We start from the raw sequence: 20106 nt of genomic DNA, 5'->3' as shown, positions 1-20106 counted from the left end.
GAAATGTGGCGCTCATGCCATGGTACACTTTTTCCGCAATGTTGGTACCACTGTGCGATTTTGACATTTCGGGCGTTCACCATTCGAACGCCATCTTTGCTTAAAAATCTGGATAGATGTCGAGATGTATGACACGGGATAGCTCACTACTTTACGACTATGTTTACTAGCTTGTCCCTTTCACAGTAGATCCCAAGCAACACGTTAACAAATTATAGCTGTGGTTCTGTCTTTATTACTCAATTTTCCTGCATTTGGGGATGTTCTTTCTTTTCCATTCGCAGTGACGACTACTTAGCTGTAGAAAAAAAAATCATGCTCTTTATATTTGAGGAAAATTGACACAGAAAAAAAGGACCTTATAAGTTCTACCCTTTGGATTCGAGTGACTAAATCAAAACCGCGGCTGGTTGGTTGGTTGGTTGGTTACGCACCTTCAATCAGCTTCGAGTGGACATCGTACAGGCTCTGAAGCACACAAACGAGGTAGAAAACATCTTGATTAGTACGTGTATCTTTCGTGTATGACTAAAATCGGGAGGGGGAATTTGCATAGGGTCACCCTCGTCGACGACAACCAGTTTCGCGTGCCCTTTCTCACCACAAACTGCTGCTTTCCAAGAAGGGGTGGGTCATCAGTTGGGTCTTATGGGCCCACTTAGGTCACCGGTGGCGGATGCCAACACGTAACAATCCTGTTGGGTGTTCCAATGTTGCACATTAATAGAAACCCTTCTGCGAAACTTGAACAATATATCCCTTAACCGTGTGTGTACTCGTGCGAAATTTAATCTTTGTTAAAGGACAAAAACATCGACTTACGGTTAGTGATTGTTTAACCCTGTTTTACCAAAAACCAATGAAAATCCCACTCCCTCAAATAGAGAGCAGAATAGTGGTGAGATAGCTAGGAAACAAGGATGCCGTCGAGGAGTAACCAACTACACCGAATTAAACTTCAAAAGCTTGGAATACAACTAGTTAACCCTTTTCCCCCAAAACCGCCTGACCTCCCAGAAAAGGTTGCCATCGTATTTACCGTTTGATGTTTTGGGTGCGGTTTGTCCTTTTAATCTCACAATCTCTGGTGAAGTGGGTGCATTCGCGAGAATCGACGGCGATGATGAAGTAAGTCACTTTGAATCGGGGGTTTTGAATTTTGTGGGGGAAATTGACGATTACTTGAGCTTTCGCAGGTCCATGGTGTCCTCTTCGATCAGCTTGTGGTGCACGTTGCTCAAGGCCTTTTTTGGCGAAAATCGGTTTTGGGGGTGATCAATGTTGTGCACAACCAGAAAACAAAAGATGGAATGTGGGGAGGATATAAAATCGAATCGTTAGCACTTTCAGGAAATTGAATTGTTTGTGGGCCCTTCACCAAACCTGTTAGGCGTTTATCATCATGCTTTCTGTGTGATCGAATTCTATGAAGATGGCTGGTATTTTTATAACTATTTGTGATCAGTCGTCATTCGGAACTAGAGGTGGGCAAAAAAAGAGCGAGCCGCTCAAAGAGCCGGTTCACTGAAAAGAGCGAAAGAACCGTGGCTCACAAAAAAAGAACCGCGGTTCTTTTTTAAACTTCGGTCCTTTGAAAGAACTGGCTCAAGATGGCATGATTTTTGAATTTCCAAAAACAATGTAGTATTAAATTTGTTTTTGAGAATTGAAAATGCAATTTCAAATATTTCAATGCTATTTGAACATGAAAAAAACTTTTCACTTAACAACTGATTGTACATTAAAGTATTAACGGAAAACAAATTTGAGCATTTCAAATTGCATAATATTACTAAAAATCTACTGAATAGTTTAGAAATTTTGGAAAAAATCCTTTTGTCCGATTAATGGTTGGTTTTCAAGGGCATCTTCTCGTTTTCAGTTTTAATTTTTTTATCAAATAATTTGTAAAAGTCTAATGTGAAATAAGTTATAAAATCAAACGATTCTTAAAAAAAACTTTTTCATCCAAATTTTGAAAAAGAGCGAAAGAGCCGTTCAAAAGAGCGGCTCTTTTAAATGAGCGAACGAAAATGAGCGGCTCCTAAAAAAGAGCGGTTTTGCCCACCTCTATTCGGAACCAAGGCCATATTTTTACTAATTTTACACCTTATTTCCAGCGAATTTCCAAAAGAGTGCACAGAAAAAAATCATGGTAATATCACATCTGGGAAGGGGTACATCGTTTATGTCAGAAAAAATATGTAATTTTACCTCTTAAAATGTGTAATTTTACCACTATTCTGGTGTAATGTCGCTTTTTCAGTCTTAATTGGGGTAAAATTACTTCATAAAACGGGTAATATTCAACCATCTAAAATTACACTTTCCAAAATAAGGACAAAATTTATTATGCTTCCTGGAATGTCATATTGGTGAAGTTTGTAACGTAATATAATATACTTTTCACCAAAAACATTCATTATGATCAGCCCGGGAACATGTTGACAGCTCCCACACAAACTGACCGTACCCGTCTTTTGTGATTCTGAATCATCGCTTTTTCAAAATAACTTTTCCGCAAACTTCAGATAACTTCTGAAGAACACATATATTCCTCAAGGTTGTTAATCGATAAAATTATCGTCGATAATAATATCGTCTATCGTTATCGTTATTTCGATCATTCTATCGGCGATAATCTTATAGCCGATAATGAACGAACCATTTCATGTTAAATTTTCAATGCTTTCACTAAGAATAATTTTTTTGAAAATTTAGTAAGTTTCAATAAATAAATATGTACTCAAAATTGTTTATAAAATACCGTATTTTTCGAAAATATTCAAACTTTTATAATTTGCCATATGGATATCAAACGAAGCATTTTTTTAATGATTTTATCACTTTATTAAAGTATTGTTGTAAAATACTAAAATTTTCAAAAAATACAATATGGGTATCAAACGAGGCAAAGATTTGCATGCTTCATACATACATTCAAATTGTGTATGCTTCATATCATGCAAAATTTGGCGTCGTCTGATACCCATATTGCAAATTATGAAAATTTTAGAACTTTCAAAAAAAACGGTATTTTGTGAAAGTTTTAGTATTTTCCAGAATAAAAAAACTCTAATAAAGTGAAAAGTATGCCAAATTACACTTCGTTCGTTACCAATATTGAAAATTATAAAAATTTGAGTACTTTCGAAAAAATACGGAATTCTGTGAAAATTTTAGTCTTCAACCTAAAAACTATAATAAAGTGAAAAAGTATGCAAAATTTCACTTCGTTTGATACCCATATTGCAAATTATGAAAATTTGAGTACTTCGAAAAAATACGGAATTCTGTGAAAATATTAGTCTTTAACCTAAAAACTATAATAAAGTGAAAAAGTATGCAAAATATCACTTCGTTTGATACCCATATTGCAAATTATGAAAATTTTAGTACTTTCGAAAAAATAATATTATCACCGATATAATTATCGAAATAACGATAACGATAGATTATCGTTATCGAGCCTCGATAATTTTATCGTTAACAACCTTGATATTCATACATCAAAATTTGTGCTTTTTTTGTTTTTGTTTTCTACAACTTTGTAGAAGATTGAAACTAGAGTGTTAAGTAACCCTACAAAGTTACAAAAAACACGTAATTTCAAAATGAGATTTTTTGTTCTAAATGAAAAAAATACCTCTCTGGGTAATTTCAGATTCGAAAGGTTCATTAAATTTCCTATGAAATGACATGTCTTACGATTTTGGACACTTGAGTAACGAGAAATGGCAGTGATTTTAAAATTATGTTTGTATTTTATTTTTCATGATAAATAGAATCTTGAGTGCGGTTTCAAATCAAGCTTCCAATTTTACACAAAAATCTCTTCGACACCACATTTCTATTTTCTTATGGTTTCGAGCTACAAATCGCTGAAAAACGTGTCTTTATAAAAATCCATGAAAAACAAAGGGGTCATACCGCCCCACCGTCACGAGATATCCAAAAATGGATCACGGATTCGTGATCAGGGCTCAAAATTACCCCTTGAGACAAAGTTTCACGCATATCAAAGAGGGGTTGGGGCAACTGCTGTGTGAGTTGGCGGAGAATGAAATAAAATGAACAAAATATAATAATAAACATGTAGGTATAAGGAAAATAAATAATATTATCTAGTTCGTTTCTGAAAATATCTTCAAAATCAGAATTGTGGATTATTCTGTCGAAATGTAAATTTTCATGGTCATATTTAATGAAGTTTGATACCTGTATTGACCAAACTCAAATGGTTCAATAAATGTTTCTCCTTCGGAACATTAATGAGGACACAATTTAAATTAAACAAACAATAAATAATCGTTATTTTGACCAAACAATTGAATCAAAATTATAAGTTCTCTTAAAATTAGCTTGGTTATTCTACTTATTACCAATTTTCGTCGTTTTGTTACCAAGAATGCTAAAATATGTACAGCAAATGACCCATCACCAGAGAGTAAGAGAAGATAGTGAAATCCCGCTCGCCTCCACCAAACAGTAAAAAAGTGACACTTCCCAAAATACAATCGCTCCTCAACTCACCTTGAAATACTTGACCGTCTTGACGCGCAGCTCCAGCGTCGCGTCCTCGTCGCAAACCATGATGGTGTGCTGGTGCTGCTGGAAGGCACTCACCGTCCACATGTGGTTGACGCCCTCCTCGATCGCTTTGTACAGCGCGAACGCCTTGTGCGCCCCCGTAATCAGGATCATCACCTCGCGCGCGTCCATCACCGTCCCCACGCCCACCGTGAGGGCCTGCTTCGGGACCTTTGAGATGTCGTTCCCGAAGAACCGCGCGTTCGCCTCGAGCGTGTCCTGCGCCAGCGTTTTCACCCGGGTCCTCGAAACCAGCGACGATCCGGGCTCGTTGAACGCGATGTGACCGTCCGGGCCGATTCCGCCGATGAACAGCTCGATTCCGCCGGCGGCTTTGATTTTCTCCTCGAACGCGTCGCACTCGGCGACCAGGTCCGGCGCGTTACCGTCCAAGATGTGCACGTTCTGGGGGTCGATGTCGATGTGCTTGAAGAAGTTGTGCCACATGAAGTAGTGGTAGCTCTCCGGGTGATCCCGCGCCAGGTCCACGTACTCGTCCATGTTGAACGTCTTGACGTACTTGAAGGAGATTTTGCCCTCCTTGTGGAACTTGATGAGGTTCTTGTACAGACCGAGCGGGGTCGAGCCGGTTGGCAGTCCGAGGGTGAAGTACTTGTCCGGGCCGGGCTTGAAGTCGTTGATGCGCTTCATGACGTACTTGGCCGACCATTCGCCGACGTACGCGGCCGTGTCCAGGATGATGAGACGCATGATTCTGAGTTTGGGGGAAAATAAACAAAAATAAAACTCAGTTTGAAACAATCAAATTTGACCCAATCTGGAAGTGTATCTCTTCTAATTTAATAACCAACCCAAACACACAAATCAAGCTGGGGGATCATAAAATCGAAAAACAACATGGGCCTGACCTTCGAACCGCCACGGTACGTGACACGAATATCAGATCAGTGCAGCAGCAGCTGAACGTCACAACCAGTCATGAATGAATGATTGAGGATTACCCTCAAACTGGAATGACGCGGCAAAGCGGTTAGTTTATCCCGCGCTATCAAATTACGTCCAGTTTATTGATCCGACTAGCAGTCGCGTTACAATGTAGCAAAAATGTTACGACATTCCACAAACACCGCCGTGGTGATTAAATCGGATTCCAAAATCACCACATCAATAATGCAAAACATCATAATCGCCCACCTTCCAATGAGCCATGTGAGTGATAATTTCGAGTGGATTTCAATTACTGGACAAAAGGACACCCTCCTGCGCGTTGAAAGGGGGGTGCTCTTTAATGTGGGGGCATTTACCGGACAGGAATAATCCTTTGTCACGTTTCATTGGAGTATCCTTCAATCACATTAATCCTCCAGCTGCCCACATTGTGTCTGTCCGCGCTGTGGTGAATGATTGACGATGGGAAACCTGTTGGAAAGGTTAATTATATGGGGTATTTATAGGCAGGTAAGTTTTAACGAACCCTTTCTTTTATTGATAACAAAACTTAACAAACATAAAAAATATAGACCAGATTTGAATGTTGGCATTTTTGTTATTCAAATAAAACATTAAATGCATCACATCACAATCCAAACAAATTTGCGATGGATTTGTTTGATAACACCATGAAACAAAATTGAAAAAAAAAATGTTTATGAGAATAAATCCAATACATATTCATCTGAATCTTCGGTTGACCTTCCGGAAGTGACATGTTGACCTCCCTTACAAACATCCTTACAAACGGTGCACAAAGTACACTAGCGCGGAAGGTAAATACTCCAAGGTGAAGAACTGGGCTGATCGACTTGTAGTAGGGGAAATATACCCTTTCTAATCAAACACCTATCTTCGTCATATGGAGAGTTTGATGCTCGATTAAAGCTCCAAAAATACTATTTAGGCTATAAACTTACCAGCAACAGCACCGCCTCGAGTAAGCATGCAAATTTATGCCATTTACTGGCCAAAAAGATCAAATTTAATGCACTTTTGATCATAATTTCTATTTTGCGAGACCATTTTTCATCATTTTGGTGGCACACACATCCACACGCAAGATCATAGGTTAACTGCTTAACAAATGTCGCCATCTTTTCACTTGCGTTAACGATTTCAAAGCGCTTAAGATATAAAATTGCTTCAAACTACTGGCAACATGTTCTTTTGCACATTACTTAGTCACTCACTTGAAAAATAATCCCGAAAAATGTAAACCATAAAAAAACAAACGCACTAAGTCTTCTGACGTTTGAATTTTGAATATCGATTCCAATCGAAGGCTGAAGAAAACTGAGCGAGGAGCGAAGGCAAATGAAGAACAAAGGGTGGCCACCAACACCACCAACACCTGAAGAGTGTGCAAGTGCTGCCAGGAAACTTTCGCTATAAATGTTACTTTTCGTGAGTGTTCGCTTAAAATTTCATCAGCGCTAAGTAGACCCAAAAAAGCGCTGGAAGAAAAAAAAGAACTATGCTGAAAATAGAAAAATGGGCGTGGCCCAATGCACTCGACTGATTAGAATGCATTTTTGAAATATTTTTTTTAAATGCTTGTAAAAGGAATAGCATAACTTTTAATAAAAGTGAAAATAAACAGAAGTGTTCACAAAAAGTTTCTCTACTCGTTGGTGTACTTGTTTTAAGTGAATTTCAAGGAACAATCTAGATTATCCAGAATCATGCTAACACGACCGCTTATTGGGCTTAAAATGGGCATATTTCCCCTACAAAAACTGATTTCAAATCTGAGAATTTTTTAGAAGAGCGGGATTTTTGATTATTTCGAAGCCACCTTTTTAGGTTAAAATGTTTAAAAATCGTTCTATTATACCCACTTAAAAAAGGTTAAAACTTTTTCAAATGTTTTGCCTATTTATCATTCACAATATTTTATTTAACCAATATTTAGCGCAATTTGCTATCAATTTTTAGCCCATTTCAATATTTTTTAGTTGAGCCGTCCTCTAGAATTTCGCATATTTTTATTTTTATTTATTTATGTATTTATTTGGATGAGGCTCTCAGCATGCCCTATGTAAAAAGAAGCCACATTGCATAATTAATTTTTCCATACAATTTTGCGGAATGGTCACTCAAACAGGAAAAAAATCTCTTTTATTAGACTAATTATCACTAAAAGCTTTATTAAAAAAAACGATTTTTTAATTGCGATTTTTTTTATATGTTTAGGGGACGAAAAACCCACATTTTGCCCTAGAATTTAAAATAGTGCAAAACAGGTACCGGAGACATAGTTAAAAAAAAAAGGATTTTTTGATGAATTGAAATAATGATTTGAAAAAAATATAATAAAATGAAATGTTTCCAGGTTAAAAAAAATTAAGTAAGATTTTAGATTTTTTTTTTGTTTTTTTTCTTATTGCTATCTTTCTTTTTGCTATCTTAAAAGGCAAAAACAAATTAAATTTAAGAATTGAGAAACATTTTTACAATGTTAAGAAGTGAATATTGTAGGAAGTTTTCTTAGCCTATCGAATATATTTTTGCAGAGCTTTTCATTGAGTATTTTAAAAATAAACTAAAAACGGATAAATTTTCGAAATAAAAACAATCATAAATATGTTTTGGCAAATTTGAGTTTGCATTTGAACATATTTGTTGAATTTTTGTTTGACAATATTTTAGATTTTTCAAAAAAAAAAACAATATTTACAAACTTTGGAGAAAACCATTCGGCCCAGACAAACTCTTTTTGAAAAATTCAAAATGCACGTGATTCTGGGGACCCTAAAGTTCATACTTCCCCTCGAGTTGAGTCTGCGCAGAATTTTTTTGGACCGCGCCATATTAAAAAAAAATGAAAATTAAAACATACGTGTTTTGACAACTCAATTTTTAGTGATAGAAACTAAAATAAAATAATCTGGATTTTTTCCGTGTATCCAGCGATGGAAGAATCATATACAAAAAAAAATCATTGAACGTTCATCAAGAGATAACAAAAAAAAATCCGAAAGAAACCTGACCTCCTCTCTCGCGCACAAAATATCGGTAAAAGGAAGCTAAAATAAATCATCATCTTGATTTTTCGGCGGAACATCTTTTTCACTACTACACTTGCAAGTGTAACGTCACACGTCGAATAATGATCTGTCCCTATTTGTAAATAGTCAATGTGTGTAAACAAAGCGAAATTAACTAATTTTAAGTGGGGCTGACAAGAAAAATCACAAAAAATCATCAACAGATTGATGTTCTTGGAGAAGTTCGGGTGCGATTTTCTTTTGCGTGATTCGCCTCCTCTCTCTTTCGCCGGTGAAGAAAGTTCAAAAGCGAAAAATATTTGTTTGCGATTATTTCATCCCTGCGTGTACCATTTTTTTTGTCTAAAAAGTCCTGATAATAAACTACAACTTTGCCGAAGACCGAAGATCATAAAATTCCTACTCAAACTAAAGATCAATGTTGAATATTAATATTGTGTTAAACACATTTGCGTGGCGGTTTTAAGAATTCAGTCAATTTAATTATACAAATGGCAAAATTTCACTTCGGATGCTCAAATCACATTTTTTTTTTCATTGTCTTATGTTTGATTGTCGAGCTTAAGTTTGACCCCTGAACTACTCTAAAGTGATTTAGAATTTTTTAATCCAAGATGGAGGCCAAAATGGCGATTATGGAATATTTAAAAAAAGGGCATTTTTTTAATTTAATAGGCTACCAACCATCAAAATTTTACTCAAATGGGGTCGCAGAGCTCGAATTTGATGCTATAAGTAAGAAAATAGAAAATACGAAAAAAACGTGATGCGATTATCCGAAGTCCTATACAAAACTACTTAATCCAGTCTGGACATAACACATTCTGATTTTCTTTATTTTGTTTCAAAAAATTTCCCATAAATGCAACAGAAACTATGTGCCTTATTTTTCACCATTTTAAATTATTTTAAAATATATGTAAATAAAGTCAACATAAGGTTAATCCTCTATCCAACTGGAAATTATCTCATTTACTCAACATGTCCCAGACTAATTTGGTGCTGTATATCAATTAGTGTCACTCAGCAGCTGTGCTCGCCGGACTTGGTGACACTCCAGTGACTCAATATATCATCATACGATATCCAAATGATGTGCACATGATTCACACACAATTGAAGACAGATAGCTTCAAATTTGGATATGAATGGCAAGGTCAGTTTGTTCAAGACATCAGATGTTTTGCAATTTCAAGTAAATCACCAACACCAACTCTCAGCGCTTCTTCTGTAAACGAGTTCATGTGTAGAAATAACACAAGCACTAACACTCCTACACCAGCACTAACATAATAAATATTCTTGATACAAGCAGGTGGAATCCTCTTATCGTACAATGACCGTGTAATAGCACTTTAGAATTACTAACTTAACACTTTTGTCTTCTTTTTTCGTACCGAAAAAAGAAATAATGAGTTAAACTGCCTTCACCCGCAAACAATGCATTTGAACCACTAATAAAAACACCTCACCTTGAAACAATCAAAATAAACTAAAAAAAAAACAAAGCACTTAAAAACAAGCTCCGTTCAGCTTGATCGTTAAACTCCTACTGACTGAGAGGAGTTGCTTCTTGAGCCACTTACCCATGCGACTCGCAGTATCGGAACGAACATCCGAAGCGCAAAGCTCTACACAGTAAGCACGAGCCTGTTCGCGTTGTGCAGAAATTTGTAGGTCAATGTCGGTACATAAATTGATATGGCGGCTGAGCGTGCTGGACTGGAAGGAGTCGCAGTCGGCGACGAGAAGCAAATAAACAAACAAACAAACATAAGCAGAATGACCTGACGAAGAGTTACAGGGTACAGTACATACGAGAATGACTTGGTGGGTTGTAAATGGATCAGTCAAGGAAGTAATAATTGCAATAGTTGAAGGACTGATAATGATACTTCAAAATATCGCTTCAAATAAAAATAAATTTAAAAAATACGAATTTGCACAAGAATAAAAATTGAAAAAAAAACAAGCCATTGCAGAGTGGGATAAAAAGGACCCAAAAAATTACCGCAACATGATTTTGCGAAAACCATCGATTGCTGTATACCAAAAGCTTCGTTTTGCACGAGGAACATCAATCCGATGAAAAATCGCACTGCACGGATCGGTGGCCGGAGTATAGGCCACCGGAAGATTCGGATTTTTTGAAAAAGTATCTGATTTATCCAATTGTGAACTGATACGCTTTCTTCTACCATGAATAGTCATACAAAACAATCATAGAATAATATTAAATACCATAGGACCCATCGGAACCGGTTCCACTGATCTCCGGTGGCCACATCCGGAACCGCATTAGGAATCATCGTAAACCAGTTATGCGACGTATCAAACTTCTTAATTTTGGATGGAGAGTATTTTTAAGCAGTATTTTTGCATCCTTGACCGGTTCCCAGGTTCTCAGGTGGCCACATCCGAAGATCATATTTGGCAAATTCCTGAAACCACACTTGCGACATATCAAACTTCATGTTTTTAAAAAAGGAGTGTATATTACTCATGTCCCCATCCAAAATCAAGAAGTTTGATACGCCGCATTACTGGTTAACGCTGTTTCCTAATACGGTTCCGGATGTGGCCACCGAAGATCGGTGGAACCGGTTCCGATGGGACCTATGGTGCGCGGTCCCAAAAATCCGGATCTTCCGGTGGCCTGTACTCCGGCCACTGGTCCGTGCAGTGCGATTTTTCATCGGATTATTGTTCCTGGTGCAAGAACAAAGCTTTTAGTATATAGCAATCGATGGTTTGCGTGAAATCATGTTGCGGTCATTTTTGGGCCCTTTTTCCCACTGTGCACAGTATAAACATATGAATGAAAAAAGTATATTTTTAAATGCATTATACACTAGTTCAGTTGTTTTCTCATTATGTCGATTTTGAAGAGAGGAGGAACAAAAACTTTCTAAAATATTTGTTCCAGCCTAGACGGAATTGCAAAAACATATTATCATAACGTCTTAGATATATATTAAAATAGTGCCAGTAGCCTAACTGTAATAATGTGTAAACGATTTTATGATGCATTGATCTGCATTATTTCCAAAAATTAAGCTTAAAACTTCTTGTATACTATTTTGTCGCACGTCTGCTGTAAAAGGTAGTACTTGGCACAAGATAACACACAAGCTAAGAAATATGTTTGATTTTTCACTACAATCCAGACTCGATTATCCGAAGCCTCGATTATCCAAAGCCCCGATTAATCGAAGTTTGTATGGAACTTCGGAGAATCGAATCAAGATAAAAAAAAAAGATTTTTTTTTTCTTATCTTAACATCAAATTATACTTCTGCGACCAGCCATGCCAGATATACAGATAAATCTGTATTTTACAGATTTTTCGGTCTTAAAAATCACAACAATCTGTATATACAGATTTTTTTAAAAAAGGTTATATTAAAAAAAAATCAACAATTTAATGATTGAATTTTGCTCAAATATGATCAAAAAGCTAAAATCTGACGTTAAACTTTTTTAAATGTCTTCTATGGCTTCGAATTTGACATGATACAGATAACATACAGATTTATTTTAAAGTAAATACAGATCTCCCATAAAATAATCTGGCATCGTTGTCTGCGACCCAATTTGACTGGTTGATTTTCTATTAAATTAAAAAATGCATTTTTCTCAATATTTCATCATCGGCCGCCATCTTGGATTTAAAAAATCTAAATCATTTTAGAATAGTTTATGAGTCATTAGGGTGTAATATCAAAATCGATTTTCCAGCACAGCACTTTTTCAGTTCCTTTTGGGGTCCTAAACAACTCCTCAAAGTTTGGGAACGATTGGTTTAGTCCTCATTTTGCGCAAAGCGATTCAATTTTCTATGGGAATTTGCATGGGAAAAACCATTTTTTTATTTTGATATTTATAAAATACACGTTTTATGCTTTACTAAAACCTGATTCATATTCGGGTGCTCTGGAATGTGCTCTACAACTTTCCCGAAGAGATTATGGTGCTAACTTGCTCCTATACAGCGTGTTCAAAACTCGTCTAAAACGTGTTTTTTGCTCGAAAATCACGTTTTAGACGAGTTTTGAGGACGCTATATCTTCTTTCAGGGGCAAGCTAGCACCATACTCTCTTCGGGATAGTTGTAGAGCACCTTGCAGAGCATCCGAATAGAAAACTGAATCGTTTTGCGCAAAGTGAGGACTAAACCAATCGTTCCCAAACTTTGGGGAGTTGTTTAGGACCCCAAAAGGAACTGAAAAATTTCTGTGCTCGCTAAATTTGAACAATTTTATTTTTTTCCATTCAACCATATTACACCCTGAGGAGTCATACATAAGCCCGACAAACAAAAATAAGGCAATGAAAAAAAGATTATTTTTCGTGATTCGGTTACCCGAAGGGACATTGTTTAGTATCTGTTTAATATTTTTAAAGGTTTTGTTGTTTGTTGTACTCGAAATTTCAGTTAAAAAAAATCCTTTTTTTTAATTTTCCGATTTTGCGTGTGGTGCGTCGAAAAAACCTGGATTTTATTTTCAATCTGTTATCCTGTTAATGAACTCCTCCATTTTTTAGTATGTTACGTAAAGTTGTCCAGGGAATCCGATAAAAATATTTCCAGACATAGGCTCTTTGATCCAGCCACTGTCAAAACGATATTTTAAAATTTCATACGATCTTTTCAAATGTTAGGCTAGTTTTTTGAAACTTCTTACTTTTTTCAGCTTATCACCTTTCATTTGCGTATAAGACAGTTGAAATCGGTTGAAATGGCGGAAGTTAAGATTTTTTGAAAAAGTGGTTTTTACAAAAATCGACGAAAATTAACTTTTTTCGGACCACCCGGCGTAGGTAAAAAAAATACAAGTCTTATTATTTCAGTCAGGGAACCATTAGAAAAATTTTGAGCCCAATTTGAGCAATTTTCTTTTTTTTCAATTTTCTGTATTCGTAAGGAATCGCTGTTAATTTTCTTGTTTCCTTTACATTTATTCGCTGTATTTCGAAAATGGAATTTTCAGTTAAAATTCAACTTCAAGTGGCTATATCTTGAAAAACGGCACAGGTAAAAAAAAAGTCTGAAGCACTTTTCGATCTCAAATTTAATTTGACATTAAAAACTTTGGTCAAAAATCATTTTCGAGTAAAATTTCTATTTTTCCAAAAAAAAAAACACTATTTTCACTCGACGGAAAATTTTTTGTCCATTATTTTCTATAACTCAAAAGTTGTGGTTTTATGTATCAATAAGTTTGAGAAAATATAAAATGTGGATTTTGGGAAATTGTTTTTTTAATAACAATTAATTAAAAAAACCAGCAACAGAAAAAAACATGTGCCACTTTTTCTGACTAGTCCTCATCAATACCTAAAACTTTCAAAAATAGAGATTTTCGAATATTTACGTACCATTTTTGTAAGGACAGCTGCCAAAGTTGTATGAAGCCTTGTATGGATGGAGCCAAAACAAAAAACAATGCAAATTGATCATTTTGATTTACACAAATAACTCAATCCCTTTAAACACACCACCCACACCAGTTTTTACTACCTGCTTACTTTCTCTTAATTCAGTTTAACCGCCTTTAAGCGATCAAAATCCCAAAAAATAACTCTGTCACCGTTATAAAAAAAGGTTCCCCATCAACATCAACAGGAACAAACTCCAATAACAATAAACCGGTTTGGCCGCATACTCACTGCAAAAATGAAACACAAACTGCAAAACAGCCGAAAAAAAACCTCCTCCAAGTTCGAGGCCACAAAAACACAAAATTTAGCTCCAAACTATATAGTTAACTCTGGCAAAAACCAACCAATATTTAGTGTTGAACACGTCGCCGTTCAACGTTCGCCACCCAACTGAACCCGGGAGACGTCAAAGCTGCAAAATTTATGCAAAAAAAACAGGCAAACTCCGCACGAACTGGTGGTCAAAAGTTTTATCAGTTTGTTGTTTGCAACTGCATTCTGCAACTGCGGGTCCGACTGATCGAAAAACTGCATTTCTCTTTCGTATTTTTCGGGGTTTGCTTGTGGGATGAGAGATGGAAATTGAAAAGGGCAAACAAAACTGGATTTAAGAGGTGCAGGCCAATGAACCAAAAGTTGCATGCTCGAGGGCATATTCAAAATGTGAGTAATCACATTATCACCGATGGGGAGATAAAGTTGTTCGTTATCGGAACAATCACTTGTTGTCGGTCAACGTCACAGTTCCATCCTTGCTTCTGGCTATGGACTGTGCAAAAGCAAAAGGGGTCAACAAAGGGAATAATCGAGTTGTGGGGAGGTTCTTCGATTCAGTCAGATTTGTGATTGCGTTGGGTGATCCAACCGTCACCACAGCAGCCGGACGGATGGACGGCAGACAGTTCGCTTCTTATCTGGGATGACCTGGTTCGCAGCAGCTGGCCAGGCAGGCAGAAAAGTTCTGGCAAATAATCACTACCACTACTGATGTTTAAGTCTTCTAGCAAAATAATCAAAAATTTCGGCTGATGCCAATTCAAAAATATTAAAAAAAATTAATTATAGGATATTGTTAACTTGATATTTCCTGAACTCTTAGGTCACTTCTAAAAATATCAATCATTTCGCCGTAATCGTAACTTGCATCTTGCAAAAAAAAAAACTATTTAAAAAACTTTGAAATCTAATTTGTAATCTAAAATTACCTTACAATTTAAAATTCAATTTTAACATATTTTTTCAAAAAGCTTTTTGAGCTAAATTTTTTTGTTGAAAATTAAAAGAATCTCAAATATATATTTAGAAAAGCTGAGTAAATTTCTTTAAACTGTCTTAGAACATTGAAGATTGGCCATTCGGTTCCGGAGGTAAAGCCACTTCAATATTTAAAATAAAAAAAAAACAATAACATTTATTTTTTAAAGTGCAATCTTTTAAATGTCGATATCTCAGAATGTAGTGTTCAGATTTTCAATGCTAAAAAAAATATTCATTTTATTTTCTGATTTCTTCTAGAAAAACATTTGACAATGTGAAATTCAAACCTAACATTTAAAACGTTACTTAATACACCTTTAGGTGGATGGTGCCTTCCTCTCATTTATAGAGTGATTACAATCCCCTAAAGTGTCCACATGGTTTATGGATCTCCCCTAGCGTGATCGCAGCACCTAAGAGGTCCTAATAATAATAAGTGACGAGTAAAAAAAATAGACTTCCTACAGACTTTTTGTCAAGATTATACAGACACCGCCTTTCAGGAAAATGGCATCCCTCTACGTGGCGATCAGACGGGACCATTTGCGGTTATGTAAAATCAGACCATTTTTTAAACTGCTTGTAATTTAAGATAGGTAAGTCAGATCTTGAAATTTCTTACTCCACAAAAAAAGGTCATTTCAGAACCTTTCTAAAATATATAACATGTGAGGGTTTCATGGAAAAACCACCCTTTTTACCATAATTTTAATTGAATATGAAACAGTTTTTTTAACCTAACTTTTTAAATACATGATTAAACTGAATGAATTTTTCTAGGTAGCCCCTTAAAGCCGTCTGCGCAAAAACGGTCTTTTTCGGAAGTTAATAACTTTTCAGCACAAAATCCTAAAAATATGGTGTCTTCGGGAAAGTTGTTCGAAATTTAATGAAGGTCCTACATCTGAGAATTGATTAAGGTCCAAACTATTGCACTATTGGTAAAAAACGGAAACAGTTGGTTTTCTCCATACATTTTGACGATTTTTCCCATACAAGCGAATAGCGGAAGGGGTTCCCGTGGTCAGAATGAGCTAAAATTTGGAATTTAGCCTAGTGATGGTGTAGGCCGGGTTGGCCGGGACCGTGGTGTAGGGGTAAGCGTGATTGCCTCTCACCCAGTCGGCCTGGGTTCGATCCCAGAAGGTCCCGGTGGCAAATTTTGAGACGAAATTTGTCTGATCACGCCTTCCGTCGGACGGGAAGTAAATGTTGGCCCCGGACTAACCTAAAAAGGTTAGGTCGTTAGCTCAGTCCAGGTGGAGGGGTCGTCTCCCTGGGTCCTGTCCTGGTGGAGTCGCTGGTATTCAGTTGGACTCACAATCCAAAGGTCGTCAGTTCGAATCCCGGGGTGGATGTAAGCTAAGGTGTAAAAAGAGGTTTGCAATTGCCTCAACAATCAAGCCTTCGGACACCTAGTTTCGAGTAGGAATCTCGCAATCGAGAACGCCAAGGCAAAGCTGTAGAGCGAATAATTTGATTTGATTTTTTTCCTAGTGATGGGTCAATCTTTGATTTCAGGAGGTTGCCCCGAGGAAGTCCGGATTTGGACCACCCCTACTGAGGGGTGAATAGAGCGGCTCAAAAGCGGAACCGTCTCCGTACAAGTTTGGGGGCTGTCCATGAAAAAGGTGATATGAAAACATTCAAAAATCTGTATCTCAAGAAGGGATTTTCTGATCGATTTGGTGTCTCCGGCGAAGTTGTCGGTTTTGAATAGAACTATTAAAAAAACTTACCTTATCCACCTACGTGGTTGGTGCCTTCCTTCGTTTTCGTTTTCGTTTTACGGAGCAAGGTGGGGGACGCGGCCTCAAGTCAGTCCAAGTCCGGTTTCTTGTGGAAAAAAGGGTAGTGGCCGAACTAGTATTGCATACCAAATGAACACCACCGGAAGATATAGGGGATCGGGAGGGGGGAGGTGAAAGAAAATTAGTGTTGGTGTGAGTAGTAAAAACTTGGATGACTTGAGCAGTTACGGTAATCTAAGTTTAACACTGAATAAAGAAAATCTGAAATTGTGATTCAAAGTAAGAAGGCCCGGAATAAATTAAATTATTAGTTAATATAATAAGAAAATGTAACTAATCGGAGATCTATGCAAAAGAAACCTATGATGTATTAAAAATTTAAAGGAAATAAAAAATACTAGAGAAAAAAAGATGAAAACTAACTGCCGACCTGTCACGTCCATCAATAGTCTTGTCGTACATTACAATTAGAAACAGATCTGCCAATGAAATGTTACACTTCGTTCAAATCAACTAATCATTTCAGTCCAATTATTCATCGACGGAAAACTATCTAACTTTAATCAACAACCTAAACTAAACTGTCTGAAAGTAAATTTAATCTCAAATCCCCGAATGTTTTATTATAACGCCAAATAAGGTAAAGGATCTTGTTTTTAAACCAGTCTTGCCGCTTCCAAAAACCAATAAACATAAATGAATAGTTCATAAGTTGAACACTAGTAATTAAGACGACTATTTCATGCCTTTCATTTCATTAGGGCATAGAGCTTTGCAAACAAGAGTGCATCTCTATTATACCCAGGGATGCCACTTGGTTTTTTAAAATGTCTGTAAAAAAGTCTGTGTATGTCTGTGCATTTGTCTAAAATTCAAATATATCAATTCACAGTCATTGAAATACATCAGAAATCGCGTTTTTAAGCATTCGAAGTCTAACAAAATAAATTTCGACAAAAAAGATTACAAAATTTAATTTAATGAAGTTTTTTAAAAGTCTGTGCATCTCAAAAAATGTCTGGCACAAGCTCAAAAGTCTGTGAAACACAGACAAATCTGTGTATCTGGCATCCCTGATTATATCTTATGTAAACTGTCATTTGAGTGAAGGAGACACACTCCTGTTCACAAAACCCATGCGCCCTTTTGAAATGTTAGGCTCCATTTGATCGTCAAGGCTCCAGTAGACCCTCGATTCGCAACAATGGTCGATACAACCATAATCCGAAAACCGTTAGTTCAACAGATTAACGAATTTTGTCCGATATCATCGCACTATTGATTGACCGAGACTCTATGGAAATTTTGACATATCAAAATGCTACGTAATAATATTTTTTTTTAAATAAATTTCAAAATCTATTCTATCCTACAATGCCTAGAAGAGGCCTCTGTTTCTGTTGTGAGTAAGCGCTGGTTTCAGAGTTCATTTTTCAATTTAAAAGGGGTGGGAGACGACTAATTTGCTTCATGAACTCCTACTCGGCCTTGGGACCACCTCTTAAGACACTGATGGCTCCTAGCTAGGAATTAAACCTAGACACAGCGTCGAGGCCCGCTTCGCATGGCAAAAATGTTGGCTGGGGGGAAGTGATATTATCACGAAATTTTATTTTAAAGCCAACATTGCTAACGGCGTCGAGGTCCTTACTCATGCCCAAGGACCTACGTGGTTGGTGCCTTCCTTACTAAATATAGGCCACACGAAAGATCCGGAAATAATTTTTATCTGGATTTCAAATTTTATGGAAACAAACGATAGATCGGAAGATGGAATATTAAAAATATTTGTACCAGCCTAATGTAAAAAGAGCACCGTTTTTGAGTCAACGCTAGATTTATCACGATATACATTTCAAGAGGGTCAAACAATCTTATTTAGGCCCTTTTGAAGTGTAACTCGTGATTTTAGGTTATTTAAAAAATGTGTGCATTTTAGATACTTTGGACCATTTATTAACCACTTCGACAGTTTTTTTGGAAGTCTCCAAAACTCAAACAACCTCCCAAAATCGAGATTGGTTAAGCCCATTGGCGCAAAGCGAATAAAAGTGGTTTGAAAATGTCTATGGGAAAACTTGCCTTTTCCTATTTTTGAATTAACAAAATTAACGTTTTTTTTTATTTTTATGAAACTTACACTGCCAAGTCAAGCGAAAACTTAAAAAAAAACTGAAATATATTTGAGGAATTGGGGTGCAATTTAACTAGTCTCTTCTGAATATTTCTTCATAACGATTTTACGTAATGTTCATCAAAATATAAGAACAATAATGATTGTTTTGTTCCTTGGGCAATGTTGGCAGAAAATGTGAGTTTCACTACATTCGAAAACTCTGTATCTCTCACTGTCTTCGGGAGAATTATTCAGGACATCCAGGGCTATACTTCTTTGGTGTTAGTTTCATAAAATACTAAAACATGAATTTTATAAATTCAAAACTGTAAAAATTCAAGTTTCCCCATCGTGGACTTAACCAATCGCTTCAAAATTTTGGAAGGTTAGTTGGGACCTTAAAAGGGACCCAGAAAATGTGTTGCTGATTGGATTTTTATCATTTTTAATTTTCCCATATAACTCAATCCCACCCTAGTGACACATACTGTTAAAATTGTCACCAATAAAAATCCGGTGCGAGGCCCCCAAACAAAAGGCCGAGATAACGAACCAATCAATCGCTGCTGGTTTCTTTATTGCGTTGCCCACTAGAATGAATAACTCACCCAGCGATAAGACGACCACTTTCACTAGGGCTTGATAATGAAGTTCAATAAAGAATGTTTCACTCACCAGAAAACACAATAACAAACGACGAGCAGGAGACGCAACTTTTGGGCCGGCTAGTTGACCTCTGTGACCTCCCACGAAGAACTACAAAACGAACGAAATTTACGGCAGGAATGCTGAACGGACGATGGCTAAAAGAGGGAAGTTCAACTTAGTATCAGTTATGCAGAACTATTACGCAAACAAGTTGAAGTTTTAGCAAAATTGCAACTCACCAACCAAGCACAACCGTTTTTAAAAACCGTCCACCGCTGACAAATCTTTGTTGACTGAACTGAACCAACCGAACCGAACGCAACGACGAAAGTAAACAAAG

At 36.6% G+C, this 20106-nt stretch overlaps 1 protein-coding gene across 3 annotated transcripts; it reads right to left on the bottom strand.

Annotated features, from left to right (window-relative positions):
- Window positions 1–299: 299 nt before the first annotated feature.
- Window positions 300–20024, bottom strand: LOC120419651 (glucosamine-6-phosphate isomerase). Of its 3 annotated transcripts, none has more exons than XM_052707086.1 (5): window positions 20006–20024; window positions 19794–19921; window positions 4534–5305; window positions 1040–1244; window positions 300–468 (listed from the first exon to the last, which is right to left on the bottom strand). In XM_052707086.1, the coding sequence occupies exons 3-4, from the start codon at window positions 5299–5301 to the stop codon at window positions 1179–1181; spliced, it is 834 nt and encodes a 277-aa protein (XP_052563046.1). In that variant the 5' UTR covers window positions 5302–5305; window positions 19794–19921; window positions 20006–20024; the 3' UTR covers window positions 300–468; window positions 1040–1178. The 3 variants fall into 3 exon arrangements, with proteins under 3 accessions (XP_052563046.1, XP_039438344.1, XP_039438345.1); XM_039582410.2 differs by lacking the exon at window positions 1040–1244 and adding an exon at window positions 602–695; XM_039582411.2 differs by lacking the exon at window positions 1040–1244.
- Window positions 20025–20106: the final 82 nt, after the last annotated feature.

This window comes from Culex pipiens, chromosome 2 (assembly GCF_016801865.2).
Source record: "Culex pipiens pallens isolate TS chromosome 2, TS_CPP_V2, whole genome shotgun sequence".
Taxonomy (NCBI): Eukaryota; Metazoa; Arthropoda; class Insecta; order Diptera; family Culicidae; genus Culex; species Culex pipiens.
This window is presented reverse-complemented; position numbering and strand designations above follow the sequence as displayed.